The sequence below is a fragment of the Galeopterus variegatus genome, unplaced genomic scaffold (genome assembly GCF_000696425.1).
Source record: "Galeopterus variegatus unplaced genomic scaffold, G_variegatus-3.0.2 Scaffold2064, whole genome shotgun sequence".
In the NCBI taxonomy this organism is placed as follows: Eukaryota; Metazoa; Chordata; class Mammalia; order Dermoptera; family Cynocephalidae; genus Galeopterus; species Galeopterus variegatus.
Window position 1 is genome coordinate 121,013 of NW_007728175.1, and position 18,126 is coordinate 139,138.

Genomic DNA, 18,126 nt, shown 5'->3' on the forward strand with positions numbered 1-18,126 from the left:
CAGGGGGGGGGGAGCCAAACTAGGAGTTCTGAGGTTTTCCCCATCCCATCCCCAAGATGCTCAGATTTTTTTTATTGGTCATAAGAAGCTCTTGAACCCTGGCCCTAGGCATTTCGCTCCAGGCTGGGGTCCCCCCCCCACAGCCCCAAATCCTTTCTTCCTGGGCTTGGTTATTGTCACTGTCTCATCTACCAAGCCCCACCTGGGCCATAAATGTCAACTTTAGCAGGGAAGTGGAAAAGGGAAGGCAAGCAGACTGGAGTGGGACACTAGGTGATCAGAATGGGCTAGGAGGTTGCTGGGATACAGGCAGGGGCAACAAACTCAGGAGTCCCCCCCAGGTGCCACAAAAGAAGCTGGTCCAGGAGGTGTCAGAGTCTCTCCTTCAACCCCCTGCCATGTCTTCCCTAGACAGATGGTGTTTATCTAACTCCAGAGGGAGGGGGCAGCCAGAGGGCCAGGGCACTGGGCTATGTACTCTATTTGGGTAATGAGGCCTGTTGTCCCCTAGGATGACAGACCCCGTGCACCTCCCCCCACCCGCTGCTGCCCAAAAGCAAACATAGGAGCTCGGAGACCAGAGAGGAGAGGGGTCCCAATGACCCATGCACCCAAGGGGCTGCAGGGAGAGGGACTGAGGAGTCAGACTACCATGCACCCCCTCCACACCCCCAGGCTGAGGGCGAGGCCCCTGGAGACAGCAGGCCCGGCTTTCTGCAAGACTAAGTCTTGGAGCTTCAGCCTTCCTATCTGAGCAAGAGTTGCACAACCCCAGCTTGTAATCATGGTGAGGGAGAGGCTGGCAGAGGTCTAAGACCCTGAACATCTTGGCATCCTGGGTCAGCTTCCTGGAGGAGGCAGACTTGGCCTGTGCCTAGCAGGATCCCGAGAGTCAAGCCCCTCACCTGTATAGAGCGCCCCCCACCATCACTTGGGCTTGATGGACTGCTAGGGTAAGAGTTAGGGTTACCATGCTATCTTGCACTGCCTGCCATTCCCCCATCCTAGCTGCTTTCCTTCGGGCCTTGATGGCTCATTGTCTTACGCATACCCTTGGGAAGGGGACACCTTCCATCTCAGTCCAGATTGCCATCTTGGGATTCTGGATGAGGCAGACACCAAAAGGGCAGTGAGGCTGCCCCAGAGCCACTGCCAGTGAAGAGGTTCCCCCTCCACCGAGGCAGACCGTAGCCATCCCCTGTGCTTCACCTGGGCCTAAGGGGGCCTTTGAGGCTGATGGAGAAAAAGCCACAGGGCCTGTGAGTCCCCACCAGGTGACCTCCAGCATGTCCCTGACCCTCAGGAAGGTAATTTCCTACTCTTCTTAAATAAGAAATGGGTCTGGGAACTCTCCCCAGCCAGCCTACAAGACAGACACCTGTGAGGCCACTGGACGTTGTTCTGAGAACTGAGCTGATAAACAGGTTTCATTCAGCCTGGCTTTAATTCTGGTGGTAGATTAACAAGCAGGTCTCTCCAGAGAACACAAAAGCTGCTGGGGGCGGAGGGAGGGAGGGCCTGGGAGGGTATTTTAAAGATCCAACTCTCAGGGTAGGAAGTTCAGGCAGGTTAGGGTGAGGGGTTGGATTTGAAAGGGTCCCTCAAGTTCCAACCGTAAATGAATGCCTAGCACCTGGGAAGTGTGGAGCCAGCCCCTGCAGAAGCCCCAGCAATCTTTCCCTTTCTCCACCACACCCCCTGATTCAGCCTTCTCTTCTGACAGTGGCAAGCTGGTCTCTCCCAAGTGGAAGAATTTCAAAGGCCTCAAGCTGCTCTGCCGAGACAAGATCCGACTCAACAACGCCATCTGGAGGGCCTGGTACATCCAGTGTGAGTGGGTACCATGGGACTCCCCAGCCAAGAGAGGCCTCCCCCCAGCCAGAGGGGTCCACATGGGGGCTGCCCAGGAAAACCTCCGGGGCCCTTAGGGCCAGTACCAGCAGAGTGCTACCAGCCTTTTGAGGAGGCCAGGTCCCCAGCACCAGGACCACTGAACAGCTTCTGATGCCCAGAGGGTCTTGGGAAATGTGTCCCAAAGGGTACTTTCCTCTGTGAAACTGGGCACAGCAGAGGTCAGCCCCTGGAAGCACTAAAGGAGGCTGAGATTTGGGGAACAGTTCAAGGGTCACTCTGCATCCCATTGGTGTAGTCAGGTGCCTCGAATGCCGGGGTAAAAAGGGCCTTAGATACTATCTGTGCCAACATTATAACTTTGTTAATGGGAAAACTGAGGATCCTGTATGGGTATCCATCAGCCTTTCATTGAAGTCCTTACTGAACTCCCAGAAGGTGCCCACCATAAAGATTTTGATAGAGGGGGCCCAGAGAGGCCATGTGCTATAGTGGAAGGGATTCTGGACATAAAGTGACCTAGAGCAGATTCCCTACCCCATCTCTACCCCTTGCTGGCTGTGTGACTTCAGGTAAGTTGCCTACCCTCTCTGAACCTGTTTCCTCATCTGTAAAATGAGGCCAATAGTCTTACCTTTCATGGTTGGCATGGGGACAACCGATATGAAATGGCCCAGCACTAAGTTGATGTTCAATAAATGATGTACCCTTCAGGAGGTCACATTCATTCATTTGGGGACACTCCCCTGCAGCACAGACTGAGGGGATTTGGACCAGTCAGCCCAGAATTTGGGATTTGGGACCTTCCAGCTCAGTTAGGTCCTGCTGCAGGATCAAAGGCTGCACTGAGCTGAGAACAGTGCAGGAGAGACCCCCACAGCATATTTTCCGTACTGGCCCTGCTGGATTCCAATCAAGCAGAGAGAGGGAGTTTCTATTCATTTACGTGACAGGCACTTTCATAAATCATCTTATTTAAGGCTTCCTAGCAACCCTGGGAGATAGGTATTAATTCCATTTCATGGATGAGCAACTGAGGCTCAGAAGGCAAATGACTTGATCAAGTTCACAAAGCATAAAAGGAGCAGAGCTATGGCCAGATGGAAATCCAGGGCTCTCCAACTCAGCCCAGTGCTCTTTCCACTGCTCGCAGCTGGCTGGCTTCCAGTCCTCTCCTGAGTCGCCCAGCAGGGCAGTGGCTCAGGTTTTCAGCGAAGTGGAAGCTACATGCTTTTGGGATGTCTTCTCTGGGTCTCTGCCATTTCTGAGAACTTGCATGACAGGCCGTGGCCAAACTAGGAAGCTGATAAGATAACTCTCAGGGGGAGTTAGTGTCTTCCCCCACCAAAAATTTTCCTCTTCTCTCTTACCCCCAAAGCTGGATGAGATGCAAATCCTTCACTCTGCAGAAGAAATTTCTGCTGAGAGCTGAGATATGATGCCACCCAGGGTCCTCATCCATACAGACCCTGTTCTCCAGATATTGTACAAGTTTCTGGAAGGACCCCAGGTTCTAAGTCAAACAGACCTGGGTTTGAGTCAAGCCCTAGCATGCCCTGACTGTACAGTCTTGGGAAAGTCTCCAGCCTCTGGGAGCTGAAGCTTGCTCATCTGTAAAATGGGAATAATAACAGGCCCTACATCTGAGGTTCGCTGTGAGTTTTATATGTGATCATCTGTATATCAGCAGAGCTTGGCACACAAAAGGGCTCCCTGAAGGTGAGCAGCTGGGATAGATTATTATTATTGTGGTAATAGTAGCCACACATGGCCGGCATATAACACATGTCAGTACCCCTCCTCCTCCCTAAACACCAAAGGTTTGAAGGTGGGCTTCAGGGGAGGGGGTGGTGAGGGCTGCTGGGGGGCTGCTTGGCTCATCCCCGTCACAGAGTGTCTCACCTTAGGCTCAACCCGGAAGGGTCCTGCCAGCCCTCCGCAGGCTCCTGGCCTCCGAGATCCTTCCTTTCCTGATCCACCCCTCTCTCTCCGACACTCCAAAATTGTCTTGGTTTCCTCCAGGCTCCCAGGGCACTTTGCACCGCTCCTCGGGCTGGCGAGAAGGAGTTTCTACCTTGCATTATCTTGTACTGTTTGTTTGCTTGCTTTCCTTATCTCTCTGGCTAAGCTGTGAGCACCCTGATTCATCTGTGTGTCCCGTCACAGGATCTGTCCCAGCATAGGTGCAAAGGGTTAGGCAGGTGAATGAATGGATGAATTTATCAACGTTAAACAAAGCCTGCCTGAGCCCCAGGAAGCCACTTCGTCACAGCCCTTCCATCCAGAGCACAGGCTCCCTGGGTTGGTGGGGAGGGGAGAACCAGGCTCAGCCCAGTCAGCCCTGACTCTGGGGGCCATGGACAAATGTAATCTTTCCCGGTGCTCATTTCCTCATCTGGGAAGCCAGGGACAGACCCTCTTTGAGACCCTGCTCGCTCTAACCCCCTGGGAGTCTATAGACCCAAGGGCCCATCCCTTCCTTTTCTGTCCAAGCAAGGCTCAGCAACCAGAACAAAACCCCTTCTCCAATCCTATGAGTGTCCGTTTTGGAGAATGTCCTTTAGAACAGAACTTTGTAAATCATGCTGAAAGTCCCAATAAATTTCATGTTTGGGTGGTCCCCCTCCTCTGTGTATCCATTAGTCCCAGAGGAAGTTGGCTGAGGCAGGATAGGCCCTCATGGAAACCCCTGAAGGGTCAGTGATTGTCTTGTTCATCAGGAGGGCTTCTGTGTGCCAAGCTCTGTGCCAGAAGCAGCTCCCGCTCCCACTGGGAAGGCAAGCCTGCAGGGAAATGACGAGGCGGAATGGACAGTGAGGTGGACAGGGCCATGGGTCTTCATGGGAAGGAAGGCTTCCTGGAGGAGGGGCTATCCTGAAGGGCGGACAGAGGAGGGAAGGGCAGGGCATCCCCTGTAGGATAAGACCAGAGGACAGGCTGTAGGGCTTCAAGGGGGGGCACATGAAGGAGACGGGAAGGCGGCCAGGTCATGAAGGGGCTTGGAAGCCAAGTAAAGGAGGGTGGACTATCCTGAAGGTCACAGGGAGCCATGGAGGGCTTCAGACCTGAACTGCGACTTCAAGGGGGGGCACATGAAGGAGACGGGAAGGCGGCCAGGTCATGAAGGGGCTTGGAAGCCAAGTTAAGGAGGGTGGACTATCCTGAAGGTCACAGGGAGCCATGGAGGGCTTCAGACCTGAACTGCGCTTTTAAGGAGAACTGACTCAGCTGCAGCAGGAAAAGGGGATAGTGAGTGTGAGCCTGGAGTTAGTTAGGTCCGAGTGAGAAACGACAAGAGATGAGGGGGTGACAGAAGGTGAAGGGGAGGGGACTGTGGAAGAAATGTCATAGATCCTGTAGAGGTGAGAATTTGTGCATGGATTAGACTGGGAATGCTGGGAGTCAGTGGGGTTTTGTTGTTTTTGTTGTTGTTTTCTAAAGATGACTGGTAAGGGGATCTTAACCCTTGACTTGGTGTTGTCAGCACCACGCGAGTTTTGTTGTTTTTGTTGTTGTTTTCTAAAGATGACTGGTAAGGTGATCTTAACCCTTGACTTGGTGTTGTCAGCACCACGCTCCCCCAAGTGAGCTAACCGGCCATCCCTATATGGGATCCAAACCCGTGGCTTTGGTGTTATCAGCACCGCACTCTCCCAAGTGAGCCACGGGCCGGCCCTAGTCAGTGAGGAGTTTTTGTGGCAAATTTTGGGACATCCTAGTGGAGGGTCCTAGAATTTGGGGGGAAGTGTAAGTGTGTAGAGGGGTAGAAGGTTAGCTCACCAGGATAGCAAAAGGAAGGGACAGGCTTGGGAGATTAAAAACAGGAGCCTGGAATGTGTTTATGGGTCAAAGAGAAGGAGCCTTGGGAGAGGTCAGGATTGGAGCCTGGGAGGGGAGTTGGGATGGGAAAAGGGCTCAGGTTAGTGGCCGGAAGTGGCCTGGGAGTGGTTCTCTGGGATGAGAGTGGGCAGTGTCAAGCAGCGTGAGGCAGGGGACCCAGGGCTACCCCGGACCTTCTTGGGGAGCTCACTCCCTGTGTCCTGCGACCCCACAATCCATTCAGCGAGCATCGCCTGTGCACCTGCCAGGCTCCTAAGGGAGGCAGAGGCAGTGTGGGAGGTCCATTTCCCAGTGCCTCTAGGGGAGGAAGATCTGGGAGGCCTAGAGCAGGCAGGAAGGCTTCCTGGAGGAGGAGGCGCTTAAGCTGAGCCTCAAAGGCCAGGCGGGATTTCGTATGGTGTCATTTGAGTTCCAGTCCCCTTGGGGTGGGGGATGAGGGAGCTGTGCATCCCTGACCTGGCCCCGTTCTCTCAGATGTGGAGCGGAGGAAGAGCCCCGTGTGTGGCTTCGTGACCCCCCTGCAGGGGCCTGAGGCTGATGAGCACCGGAAACCAGAGGTAGCTGAGGCTCAGATCCCGGCCGTCCACCCAACTGCCTACCCACCAAGCCTGCACCCCTCGCGTCGCTCCTGCGTCGGGCGGGAGGGGCAGGCCCAGACGGGGATTGGGTGGGGGTGGTCAGGGAGGGGGTAGAGTGCGGGTGCGATCCTTCCCGCTGAGCCCCTGCCCCCCTCCCCAGGCCGTCGTCCTGGAGGGGAATTACTGGAAGCGACGCAGCGAGGTGGTGATGCGCGAGTACCACAAGTGGCGCATCTACTACAAGAAGCGGGTCAGTGCTGGGCCCGGGGAGGCCCCAGAGCTTTCCCCTGCGGCTCTTGTCAAAGCCCTGGAGGCGCTTCCTCCACCCCTGCTCCCCTGGGGCCCTCTATTAAGTCCCAGGTTGACAGCGCCACCGTGTGGCCACACGGTCTCCTGGCATCTTCCTTAAGTCCCAGGGTAGGGGGCGGGGGAGAGCTCCTGAAGTGAAATGGGGGGTCCCATTGACCTGGAGGAGCTTGTGAGTAGGGGAGGTTTTGGGGTGGAGGGATGGAGAAGGAGGCAAGGGATCCAGTGTCCAACTCTGTATGTCCCTGCAGCTCCGTAAGTCCAGCAGGGAAGGGGATCTTCTGGCCCCTAAGCAGGTGGGTGCTCCGGGAGTCTGGTAGGGAGGGGGATCACCTGGCCCCTAGGCACGTGGGATGCAGGGAATGAGAGCTCGCCCTGGGTGGGCAGGGTGGTGGCTGGGGAGAGGGTGGGATGTGGGAGTGACCGCCATCCTCTGGCCAACTACCTGGGCTCCTCTCCCCTTGGAAGAGTGCAGTAGTGGGGAGACCCCAGGCCACTGAGAAAGGGGTGGAAGGGATGAGGGAACAGATGGACCTAGGAACTGGGTCCCAGACAGGAAAGAGTATCGAGGACAGGAAGGGGACTCAGCTCTTTAGCCGGCCATCCTGGCCTGCCTCCTGGGGGGAGTTGTTAGAGGCCAGGAGGGTGACCCTGGCCTCCCAGGCCCCAACTCAGGGAAAGGTATGGAGGGATGTGCACAGAGAGGCAGGGGTGATATGGCAGGCCTGGGGCAGTGGGAACCCTCCGGCAGCTGCTGACCACTCTGCCTCCCCAGGCGGAAGGGGGGTGGCGGCCGCCAGAGCGATGGTGCCAGCAGCTCTTCTCCAGCGTGGTGCCTGTGCTGCTGCGGGGCCCAGAGGAGGAGCCTGGCGGGCGGCAGCTCCTGGACCTCGATTGTTTTTTGTCCGACATCTCCGACACCCTCTTCACCATGACTCAGCCCAGCCCCTCGCCCCTGCAGATGCCCCCCGAGGATGGTGAGGGCCTGCGTCCAGGAAGAGGGCAGGGAAGAGGGGCTCAGGCCTACGAGAATCCAGGAAGCCAAGGGAAGAAGGGCTGGGGATGGAGGTGGGTGCCCCCACTCCACCCTGCCTACTGGGCCTGATGTCACCACTGCCCCCTCCAGCCTACGTGGGCAATGCTGATATGATCCAGCCAGACCTGACGCCTCTACAGCCCAGCCTGGATGACTTCATGGAGATCTCAGGTGGGCCAGGCCCCTCCCCTGGGTGGGGTGGATGGGCAGGCTCAGTGTGAGGAAAGTCTCAGGGCAGCTATGAGAACTCAAGCCTGTCCCAGGCCCCTCTGGGAGGAATGATGGCCTGGGTGGTTTCTGAGGGATCTTCCTGGTCTCCCTTTACCCAGCCTTGGGATGCCGCTGATCTGGCCTCAGATGATGGCAGGGCCAGACAGAGTACTGGGCCAGGGGACCAGGGGACCAGGGGCTTTGAAGCTGCAGGCTCCAGAGACTCCCAGGAAAACAGTGAATGCTTTGTTAAAGGAGATTGGGACTCTCTCAAGGGAGATTTGTTTGGTTCTATTTATTATTTACATAATATAATGCATTTTAAACTATTCATTAAAGAACATTTCAAACATACATGCAAGTAGAGAGAGAGTAGTTCAACAAACCCCACTCAACCATCACTGACGTCGCCAGTTTACCAGCTCTCAGCATGTCTCGTTACATCCACACCACACCCATTCTCCTCTCCCATGTTACTTTTAGGGAAATCCCAGGCATCATATCTTGTAAAGCATTTTCTTAAAGCAGTAGGCTTCCCTGCCTGCCTCTCCGGACCCCAGAGCCACCAAGTTACTGGTTCCTTAGTGTCCTTCCAGAAATACTCGTGTCCGCATAAGCACACATGGACAAATGTCTTTCTCTGTTTTCACAGCACACTCTTCCCCACGTTGCTTTCTTCACTTAGCTGTAGATCTTGCAGACTGTTCCCAATATTCGTACACTCAGAGGCCTCTGGAGCCATGTTGGGAGCCAGGTGGACATCTGGGCTTAGCCCATTTCACCCAAGGCCCAGGGGCCTTGATTTCAGGGACCCCCAACTCCTTCCCCACAGGGTCCTGGGCCTGTCAGTCAAGAGGTGGAAGCCTATGGGGCGGGGACTAGGAATGAGGAACCACCCCCACCCCTGCCCGGGTCCTGGGTGGGTGCATAAGTGTTGGTGGCAGTGCCCTGGGAGCAGACCAGCCTGGCAGGGCAGCAGCCCTGTCTGGGCACACAGACCCCCACTAGAGGTAGGAGCCAACTGCCCCCACCCGGGCTCTGGGCAAAACCTGGACTGACCAGGGCTAGGAAGCGACTTCTCTCAATCTAGGGTGGCTGCTGGGTGGGAGCAAGCATGGGTCATGCAGAGGAGGTGGCTAGTGTGGTCCTCTCAAATCCTCCATGCACGGAGAGGGCAGTGAACACCAGTGCCACCAGCTGCCACTCTGATTGTCCCCAAGAGATCCTCACTGGAGAGGTCGGGCTGGAAACCCAGTGTGTGTGGGGGGGACAGTAGGTCCTCCTCTAGGGACAGAGGGAGCAGTAGCTCAGTGGGTGGCTAGGCCTGGGAAGCGACTTCTGTCAAGGCAGGGTGGGGACAAGCATGGGCAATTTATGGTAAGGGGATGGCTGGTGACTCAGGGAGGAGATGGGCTTGCTACCCCTGCCCCCTGCCCACACCCTCAGAATGGGCAGCAGCAGGGCTCTGGGCCCACAGCCTCCAGGTCCAGGCCCAGAATGAGGTTCTAGAGCCCAGGACTCAGGAGGCTGAGTGATGAGGCCCATGGTCCTGGGGTGGGGGTGGAGGGTCAGTGACCACTCACCCTGTCCCACTCAGTCCCTCTGCTAACAGAGGCAGCAGGACAGCAAGACTAACCATGTGGCTGAGGGGAGACACACAGATGTGGGCATAGAGCAGACCCACGCACTGGTGCACATCACATCAAGGCAGGTTCACAGACTCAGAGCCACACACATTGGAACAGACATGCAGGGAGACAGATGCTACATGCAAACCACACGCTGACGCCCACAGATTTAGCTACTCCAGCACAGGCCCCAGGTCTTCTGACAAAACAGAGTCACCTAAGATACACACACACACACACACACACACACACACACGACCCCAGGTCTTCTGACAAAACAGTCACCTAAGATACACACACACACACACACACACACTTGACCCCAGGTCTTCTGACAAAACAGTCACCTAAGATACACACACACACACACGACCCCAGGTCTTCTGACAAAACAGTCACCTAAGATACACACACACACACACACACACACACACACACACACACACACACACAACCCCAGGTCTTCTGACAAAACAGAGTCACCTAAGATACACGCACACACACACACACACACACACACACACACACACTTGACCCCAGCCTGTAGGTTCTGGGTTTGGCATAACCTTATCTGACCCACTCGCAGTCTCCTTAGAGGTGGCTCCTGGGAGAGGCCTGGCCAACTTTCTTGGCTAGGGGCTAGGGGGAAGGGTGGGGGGCTGCAGCCCATCCCAGGCCTGTGGGGAGCTGCCAAGGTGGGGTCGGGTCTGCTAGACCAGGAGGCCTTGGGTGCTGGTGCTGACCACAGGCTGGTCAGGGTCAGAGAAAGGTGCCCGGAAGGGAGCGGGCGGGCGGTCGGCGCCCAGGCCCGGGATGTGGTCAGGCCATAGGCAGCTGCTTCCCAAAACCAGAATAGCCCAGGACTTACACAACCCACACCCCAAACAATCTGGCTGCCTGCCCCCCCAGCTCCTCTAGGCTTTCCAGCCCCCTCCCACTCCTGAGCCCACCCCTCGGCTCCTGCCTGTCAGCCCTCTAGACCCTTACTCCACTGTTCGGCTCTAGTCTCCTAGCCCCAGCTGGTGACTTTCCAACAAACCCAACTTGTCCCAGACCCACTGACCTCTGACCTCTCTCCCCTCTATCTCATCCTTGACCTCCTGCCGCCCTGGGGCTCCTCCCACCCCAGACCTCCTCTCCTTGTACCCCACCCCTTGCCCTCGCCAGTGCTCTCTCCAGCCCCCCTTTCCATCGCCTCCAGCACAGCTGGTAAGGGGAGCAGACAAGGGGATGGGGAAGGGGGGTCTCAGTGTGGGGCTTGGGGGGGCGGGCTGCTTCCTGGGTTCCCTGCTCACCCCCACACCCTCCCCTGCTGTCTCCCACTCAGACCCGTCCCACCCAAGCCTCTGTCATTGCTTCCCGTGAGTGAGACAGAAACTCTCGCAGTTTCACAATCTCCTGTGGAAGCCCCCCCACCCCCGCCAGCCGCCACCCCACCCGCCCAGCCTGGGGACAGGGTGCAAGGCCCGCCATCCTCCCGTTCCCCAGCCACAGCCTGTGCCATAACTGCAGCTGCCCTGTGTGTCTGAATTACAGATTTCTTCACCAGCTACCGCTCCCCACAGACGCCCATGCCTTCGAACTTCCCGGAGCCCCCCAGCTTCAGCCCCACAGCTGACTCCCTCTTCAGCAGTGGGATCCTGGGCCCAGAGGTGCCCCCGGCCTCCACGGGCATGGCCCACCTCTCAGGACATAACCGCCTGCAGGTGAGCTCACCCGCCCTGTGCAGCCCTGCCCAGCTCGCCTGGGAGCTGGTCTGGGCCCTGAGCATGCCCAGGAAGTATTCAGACTCCTCCTGAGTGCCCGGTCTTGTGCTTGAGAGGCTGGAGGGGAATAAAGAGCCCCTCTCTGCCCTCTAGGAGGGTACAAGCCCTCTGGGGAGGAAAGACCCTGTGAAGCAGAACTGGAAGAAATGGCTGTTGGGGAGGCTGAGGGCACGATGACCACGGTGCAAGGCGCGTCCAAGGGCTGGGATGCTGCGGAGGACTGCCTTGAGGAGGGGGGATTCTGGACAAATTAGTGAACAGGTCAGATTTGGACAGAAGAGACTGGGAGAGGTCAAGCCAGATGGAAGGAGCAGCAGAAACGATAGCATAGGGACAGAAAGCTGAGCACATGTGTTTGGGAAACAGTGATTCTGCCATTTTGGCTCAAGAACCCTCAGGGCCAATTCAGATGTTGCCTCCCTACTGCTGGGCTAGAGGGCTTGTGCCTCCATCATCGGACTTTTCAGGCACTATTGTAGTTGATTGTTGAGGGGTCTCTCCTCCACCAGTGAGCTGGTTGCTGGAAGGCCCACGTTTTCCTCCCCACTGCGTCCTCTGTACCTAGACAGTTCAGGCACATGACAGCATCAGCAAAGTGTTGTCCAGAGAGTGAGCCAGGGGAGTGTGTGAATGAACAAGTGTACAGATGCGTGGGCGTGTTGGTGAGTGGACAGATGCTTTGTAGGAGGCAGTGGTGCACACATGGGTTGGTAAATAAGACGGGTCTTCAAAAAGTTCATGGAAAGATTGGTACTATCTTTTAATTCAATTTTCCCATGAACTTTATGAAGTATGCTTGTATGTAGGTAGGTGAGTGGTTGGTTAGCTGGATGGGCTGGTGGATGGATTCAAGATGAGTGAATAGTTTGATGGATCGACAAACAGACTGGTGGGTGGACAAGTGACTGGTGAATGTACAGATAGTGGATAGATGTCTGGATTATGGATAGGTTGGTGGATGAAGGAAGTAAGAATAGATGGATGGATGCGTTGGTGAATGGGTTAATATCTGATGGGCTGGTGGAGAGATGGGTAGATGAGCTAGCTCATAGGTAAGAGAATAAATAGGTAGGTGGGGCCGGCCTGTGGCTCACTCGGGAGAGTGTGGTGCTGATAACACCAAGGCCCCGGGTTCGGATCCCATATAGGGATGGCCGGTTCGCTCACTGGCTGAGCGTGGTGCTGACAACACCAAGTCGAGGGTTAAGATCCCCTTACCAGTCATCTTTAAAAAAATAAAAAAATAAAAAATAAATAAATAAATAAATAGGTAGGTGAATGGATGGAGAATGGATGAATGGATGGACTGGTAGATGAGTTAGTGGATGGGTGGATGGAAGGATGGATGGATGTCGAATGGATGGGTGGATTGGTTAGTTAATGGATTAGTGGATGAGTTAGTGGATGGATGGATGGATAAATTATTTTCGGTGGATGAATGGATGGGCAAGATTGATGCTCTTTGTCATGCCTACTTTGTGCATAAATGTATTCCATCCTCCTCTCATTAGATTATCATTTCCCTGTTGTGCGTGCGTGTGTGTGTGTGTGTGTGTGTGTGTGTGTGTGTGTGTGTGTGTGTGTGTGTGTGTGTGTGTGTGTGTGTGTGTGTGTGTGTGTGTGTGTGTGTGTGTGTGTGTGTGTGTGTAGGCAGGAATCATTCCTCCTGTCTCTTACCAGTGCTCAGTCCAGAGCTCAGCAGGCAGGAGGCTGCCTGGTGGCCACAAGGTCCAGCGTTCTTGCCTGCTCTCTGAGTGTCTGTCTGTCCCCCAACCAGGCTCGGAACAGCTGCCCTGGTCCCTTGGACTCTAGTGCCTTCCTGAGCTCTGATATCCTCCTTCCTGAAGACCCCAAGCTCAAGCTCCCACCACCTCCTGCACCCCCACCTCTCCTCCAATACCCTCCCCCTACCAAGGTGCCAGGCCTGGAGCCCTGCCCCCCACCTACTTTCCCTCCCATGGCTCCTCCTGTGGCTGTGATGCAGGAAGAGCCTCTCTTCTCTCCCAGGTTCCCCTTCCCTAGTGTCCCTCCTGCCCCAGGAGTGTCCCCACTGCCCATTCCCACAGCCTTCCCACTCACCCCACAGGCTGTCCCAGGCCCTGTCCCCACCCCCTATCCCATAGAGCTGCTACCCTCAGGGTATCCGGAGCCTGCATTTGGGCCTTGCTTCTCCGTGCCGCAGGGCGTGCGGCCCCGAAGCAAGCCCCCCATCCCATCCCCTAGGGGACGAAAAGCCAGTCCCCCCACCTTGGCTCCTACCATTGCCAGCCCTGCTGCCACTGCTGGAGGCAACAACCCCTGTCTCACACAGCTGCTCACAGCAGGTGAGATAGGAGGAACAAGGTCGCCAGAGGGGGATGTGGGGACCAACCTCAGAAGCAGGGGTTCCTGTGCGGGCCCGTGAGAGCACAGGGTGAAGGTTAAGGGGCAGGCTCACTGGGGGGGCAGAGTGGCGAGGAGTTAGGGACATGGGCCCTGCACCTGAAAGGAATGTGGGCTATTGGGAGATGAGGGCTAGGGTCTGGAGAGATGATGGGGCTGGGGCCAGCCCCAGCGGCCCTCACAGTTCTGCCTGTGCACAGCCAAGCCTGAGCAAGCCCTGGACCCACAGCTTATGTCCAGCCCCCTCCTGCGGCCCCCAGGGTCTCCGGTAAGATGCTGGGTACTGGGAGGTGGCTGGGTGGGAGCCCAGAGGCTTTATTCCAACTCTCCACTCCTCCACCCCAGCAGGAGACAGTCCCCGAATTCCCCTGCACCTTCTTTCCCCCACCACTGGCCCCTATACCGCCCCGGCCACCTCCAGGCCCAGCCACATTGGCCCCTCCCAGGCCTCTGATTGTCCCCAAAGTGGAGCGGCTCTCGCCTCCAGCACCCAGTGGTAAAGAGGGGTTGTTGGGTTTGGGGGTTCTAGGGAATGGAGGGAGGAGAAAAGAAGAAGGGGGGACTATGTCCAGGGCCAGGATGAGAGGGACAGGGCAACAGGGACCCTCTCCCCTGTACTGCTCTGCCTGTGGGTTTATCTGTCCCTGCCACAGGCAGTGAACGGCAGCTATCAGGGGAGCTCAACTCTGTACCAGGCTCAGGGGCTCTGAGTGTCTGTGTCTCTCCCCCTCAACCCATCCTAAGTCGGGGCCGTGCAGACAACAACAAGGTGGGCACCATCCCCTCACCCCAAGATCAGTTTGCTGCCCCAAGGCCCAGGCTCCTTCTCAGGCTTACCCCGCTGTCTGCTCCCCAAGACTGAGAATCGGCGCATCACACACATCTCCGCGGAGCAGAAGCGGCGCTTCAATATCAAGCTGGGGTTTGATACCCTTCATGGGCTTGTGAGCACACTCAGCGCCCAGCCCAGCCTCAAGGTGAGCCCCCAGCCCAGGTTGGCAGCCCTGGACCCCCTACCCAAACCAAATCCCAGGGCCCTCCAGACACTCCTGCCTCCTCCGTGCCTCAGTGGGTCCCAGGGTGGGGCAGCCTGCAGAGCCTGAGCCCACACTGGTGATGTCTGCAGGTGAGCAAAGCCACCACGCTGCAGAAGACAGCCGAGTACATTGTCATGCTGCAGCAGGAGCGGGCGGCCATGCAGGAGGAGGCCCAGCAGCTGCGGGATGAGATCGAGGAGCTCAACGCGGCCATTAAGTAGGCAGGGTACAGTGGGTGCTGGGCCAGAGGGCATGCCACCTGACTCCCACCCCCTGACCTGCCCCCTGCCCCCAGCCTGTGCCAGCAGCAGCTGCCTGCTACGGGGGTGCCCATCACACACCAGCGTTTTGACCAGATGCGAGACATGTTTGATGACTATGTCCGGACCCGTACGCTGCACAACTGGAAATTCTGGGTAGTATCCTCACTCGGACCTGTGGCCTGGGAACCGTAGAGGGAGCAGAGGGGTGAGCCCCAGTCAGACCAGGCTATGCCTGAGACTGCAGGCTCAGCTCCACAGGTCAGGCAGGCTCAGAGCTGCTCTCAGGGAATGGGGCTCTGGTTCTGCCCCCCACTTCCAGGCCTTTGTCATCTTGGCCAGCAGGATTGCCCAGTGATGGGCTGGGAGCAGAGGGGGAAACTGAGGGAGGAGCCCCTGGGTAAGGGGAACCACAGCCCTGCCCTCAGGAAGCCCCAAGTGCAGATGGGAGAACCTAAACTCTGAGTGACGTGCTGCCTAGACAAGACACAGAATCCACTCCCTTACTTGGCTCAGGGGTCAAGTTCTTGACTGAGCCGGGACAGGGAGCCCAGGGCTGGGCGACAGTCCAACACAGAAGAAGGGCCATGGAGGAAACAGGAGGAGGGGCCTGAGAGCTAGAGAGCTGAGCAGGCCTTGCCCAGCTGTGCAGGATGGGAGGGGGGCTGCAGCAGGAGTCCTCAGGTTTCAAGGATAGACAGTGTTCAGGCCCTTCCTTCCCCTGGTTTGGGTCAGGTGTCAAGGCTACATGTGAGGTGGTGGGTGTACCAGTTGGACAACAGACCTGCTCCTTGACCTGGCCAGTTCAGCATCCTCATCCGGCCTTTGTTCGAGTCCTTCAATGGGATGGTGTCCACGGCAAGCTTGCACAGCCTCCGTCAGACCTCGCTGGCCTGGCTGGACCAGTACTGCTCCCTGCCTGCTCTCCGGCCAAGTACGTGTTTAGGCCTTAGGGCAGGGGGTTGCACCCAGCACAGACGCCAGCTCCAGCCTGCCTTCAACACAGTTTTGGCCACCTCACCATGCCCCCTGGATGGTCCTCGAGCCACCAAGATGCCTGCGGGCCAGGGTTCTGGGAGGGGCTGGCACTTGCCAACTAGGATCTCTCTTTCTCCCTTCATCTTTAATGTCCCTTTGACTTCGGCATCCAAGGCTAGGCCCCTGACCCCAGGAGATGTCTCTCTTTCTCTCTCTCTCCAGCTGTCCTGAACTCCCTACGCCAGCTGAGCACATCTACCACTATCCTGACTGACCCAGGCCGCGTACCTGAGCAAGCCACGCGGGCAGTCACAGAAGGCGCCCTTGGCAAACATTTATAGTCCCGGCCAGACCCTGCTGCTCACCCAGCTGTCCCGGTGCTGCCTTCCCTGGGCATGGGATCCAGGGACAGCTTCCGGGCACTCCCTTCCTGCCCCAGGCCCTGGCTGTCCCCTTCCCTGAGAGTTGAGCAGGGCCCGAGTCTCATACTTCCCACCTCTTCTGGAGTCCCAGAAGAGCTCAGTTCCCATCCCTGCTCACCACTGACTAACACTGTGACCCTGAGCCACTCACACTCCCTACTTTGGACCTCTGTTTTCCAATCTGCAAAATGGGAGTGGAAAAGGTTCAACCAGAAGATGACCCAAAGGCCTTATCAGCTGTGACACTGGGGGCCTAAGCTGGCAACTCCGGGAGCTTGAAGTTGGACCTCTGTTTTCCAATCTGCAAAATGGGAGTGGAAAAGGTTCAACCAGAAGATGACCCCAAGGCCTTATCAGCTGTGACACTGGGGGCCTAAGCTGGCAACTCCGGGAGCTTGAAGGAAGAGGACGATCCTGTTTCTCCATCACTCACACCTGCTCCCCCACAGGTGGGGCACAGACCTCTGTTCTGAACAGAGAAGCAGAAAAGGAGGTTCCCTCTCTGATCTTTCACTGATCTTTTACTGGGCCACAGGATGGCTTCTCCTAGGTGAGGCCATGAAGGTCTGAGCCCAAGAGAGACCAGGGCAGGGGGTGGCCAAAGCAGGGCAGGCATCTTGTGTGTTTGTGTGGATGCATGTGTGTGTGTGGATGTGTGTGTCTATGGACGTGTGCGTATTTTGTAAAGAATTTTTGACCAGGGCCGGCCCGGTGGCGCACTGCTACAGTGCACCGCTTGGGAAGTGCGGCGGCGCTCCCGCTGAGGGTTCGGATCCCACATACAGACCGGTTCCCGCTCACTGGCTGAGCGAGGTGTGGGAGCAACACCGAGGGTTGCGATCCCGTTGCCGGTCCCGGTCCGGTACGGGCGCGACACTGAGGGTTGCGATCCGTTGCCGGACACGAAAAAAGACAAAAAAGGAAAAAAAAAAAAAAAAGCTTGACCAATAAAAGCAAAAACTATCTTCTGGTTCGTGGTGTGTTTGTCAACATGTCTCACTCTGGGATGGAGAGAGAGCCGGTTGGCAGTGGGAGGAGAACTTCTACAGAGGGCTTTGCGGGCCACGGCTTTTACTCTGAGCTGGAAGCCACTGGATGGTTTTGAGTGGAGGTAGGACAAGATGAGATGTCACTTCACAGGACCCCGCTGGGCGGTGTTGAGAATAGGTGGGAGCAGAGAGATGCCTGCTTTGCAGTGCTCTACTGGCCTTCCTGGGCCCTCTTTCCTTGGGAACCCAGAATTCTTGGCAGGCTCTCCTTCCTCCTCCCTGACGGTGCCTTCTCAGTTCCTGCTGTGGGAGCCTTTTCCTTGGCCCACTTCCCCTCTCGCTGTGTGGCTGGCCCCAGGCCATGCCATCCCCCCTTCAGCCTCTCTGCTGAGGACCCCCTACTCTGTATCCGCCTTGCTCTCCCTCCAGAGCTACACAACCACATATCCCCTGCCACCCTGATGAGGACCCCCTACTCTGTATCCGCCTTGCTCTCCCTCCAGAGCTACACAACCACATATCCCTGCCACCCTTTCTCTTCTCATTGATCTGTGGCTCCCTTCACCTTGATGCAGCCAAAACAGAACTCATTTCCACAATCTTCCCCTTCAAACCTAGTCCTCTCTGTGCTCCCCATTCTCAGGATGGACACCACCATCCAGATGCTCGTGCAAGCTAGAAGTGGTCATCTCCAGTTCCTCCCCACACCCTGCTGCCCTGTGCTAGCTATTCTTCTCTCTGTGCTCCCCATTCTCAGGATGGACACCACCATCCAGATGCTCGTGCAAGCTAGAAGCGGTCATCTCCAGTTCCTCCCCACACCCTGCTGCCCTGTGCTAGCTA

The 18,126-nt window shown here is 56.8% G+C and overlaps 1 protein-coding gene across 4 annotated transcripts in view; it reads left to right on the forward strand.

Moving 5' to 3' along the window:
• Positions 1-16,504, forward strand: part of MLXIPL (MLX interacting protein-like) — a 19,872-nt gene extending 3,368 nt beyond the window's left edge. The window contains exons 2-17 of one of the 4 annotated variants that reach the window (XM_008580312.1): positions 1,724-1,830; positions 6,166-6,248; positions 6,430-6,519; positions 6,827-6,871; positions 7,351-7,552; positions 7,702-7,782; positions 10,986-11,155; positions 12,993-13,539; positions 13,798-13,865; positions 13,943-14,093; positions 14,251-14,366; positions 14,455-14,574; positions 14,724-14,851; positions 14,930-15,053; positions 15,699-15,828; positions 16,095-16,504. In XM_008580312.1, coding sequence (XP_008578534.1) covers positions 1,724-1,830; positions 6,166-6,248; positions 6,430-6,519; positions 6,827-6,871; positions 7,351-7,552; positions 7,702-7,782; positions 10,986-11,155; positions 12,993-13,539; positions 13,798-13,865; positions 13,943-14,093; positions 14,251-14,366; positions 14,455-14,574; positions 14,724-14,851; positions 14,930-15,053; positions 15,699-15,828; positions 16,095-16,213 — 2,281 coding nt within the window. In that variant the 3' untranslated portion in view covers positions 16,214-16,504. The remainder of the gene's footprint in view (positions 1-1,723; positions 1,831-6,165; positions 6,249-6,429; positions 6,520-6,826; positions 6,872-7,350; positions 7,553-7,701; positions 7,783-10,985; positions 11,156-12,992; positions 13,540-13,797; positions 13,866-13,942; positions 14,094-14,250; positions 14,367-14,454; positions 14,575-14,723; positions 14,852-14,929; positions 15,054-15,698; positions 15,829-16,094) is intronic. The other 3 variants (XM_008580314.1, XM_008580313.1, XM_008580315.1) reach the window with 3 other exon arrangements.
• The last annotated feature ends 1,622 nt before the right edge of the window (positions 16,505-18,126 follow it).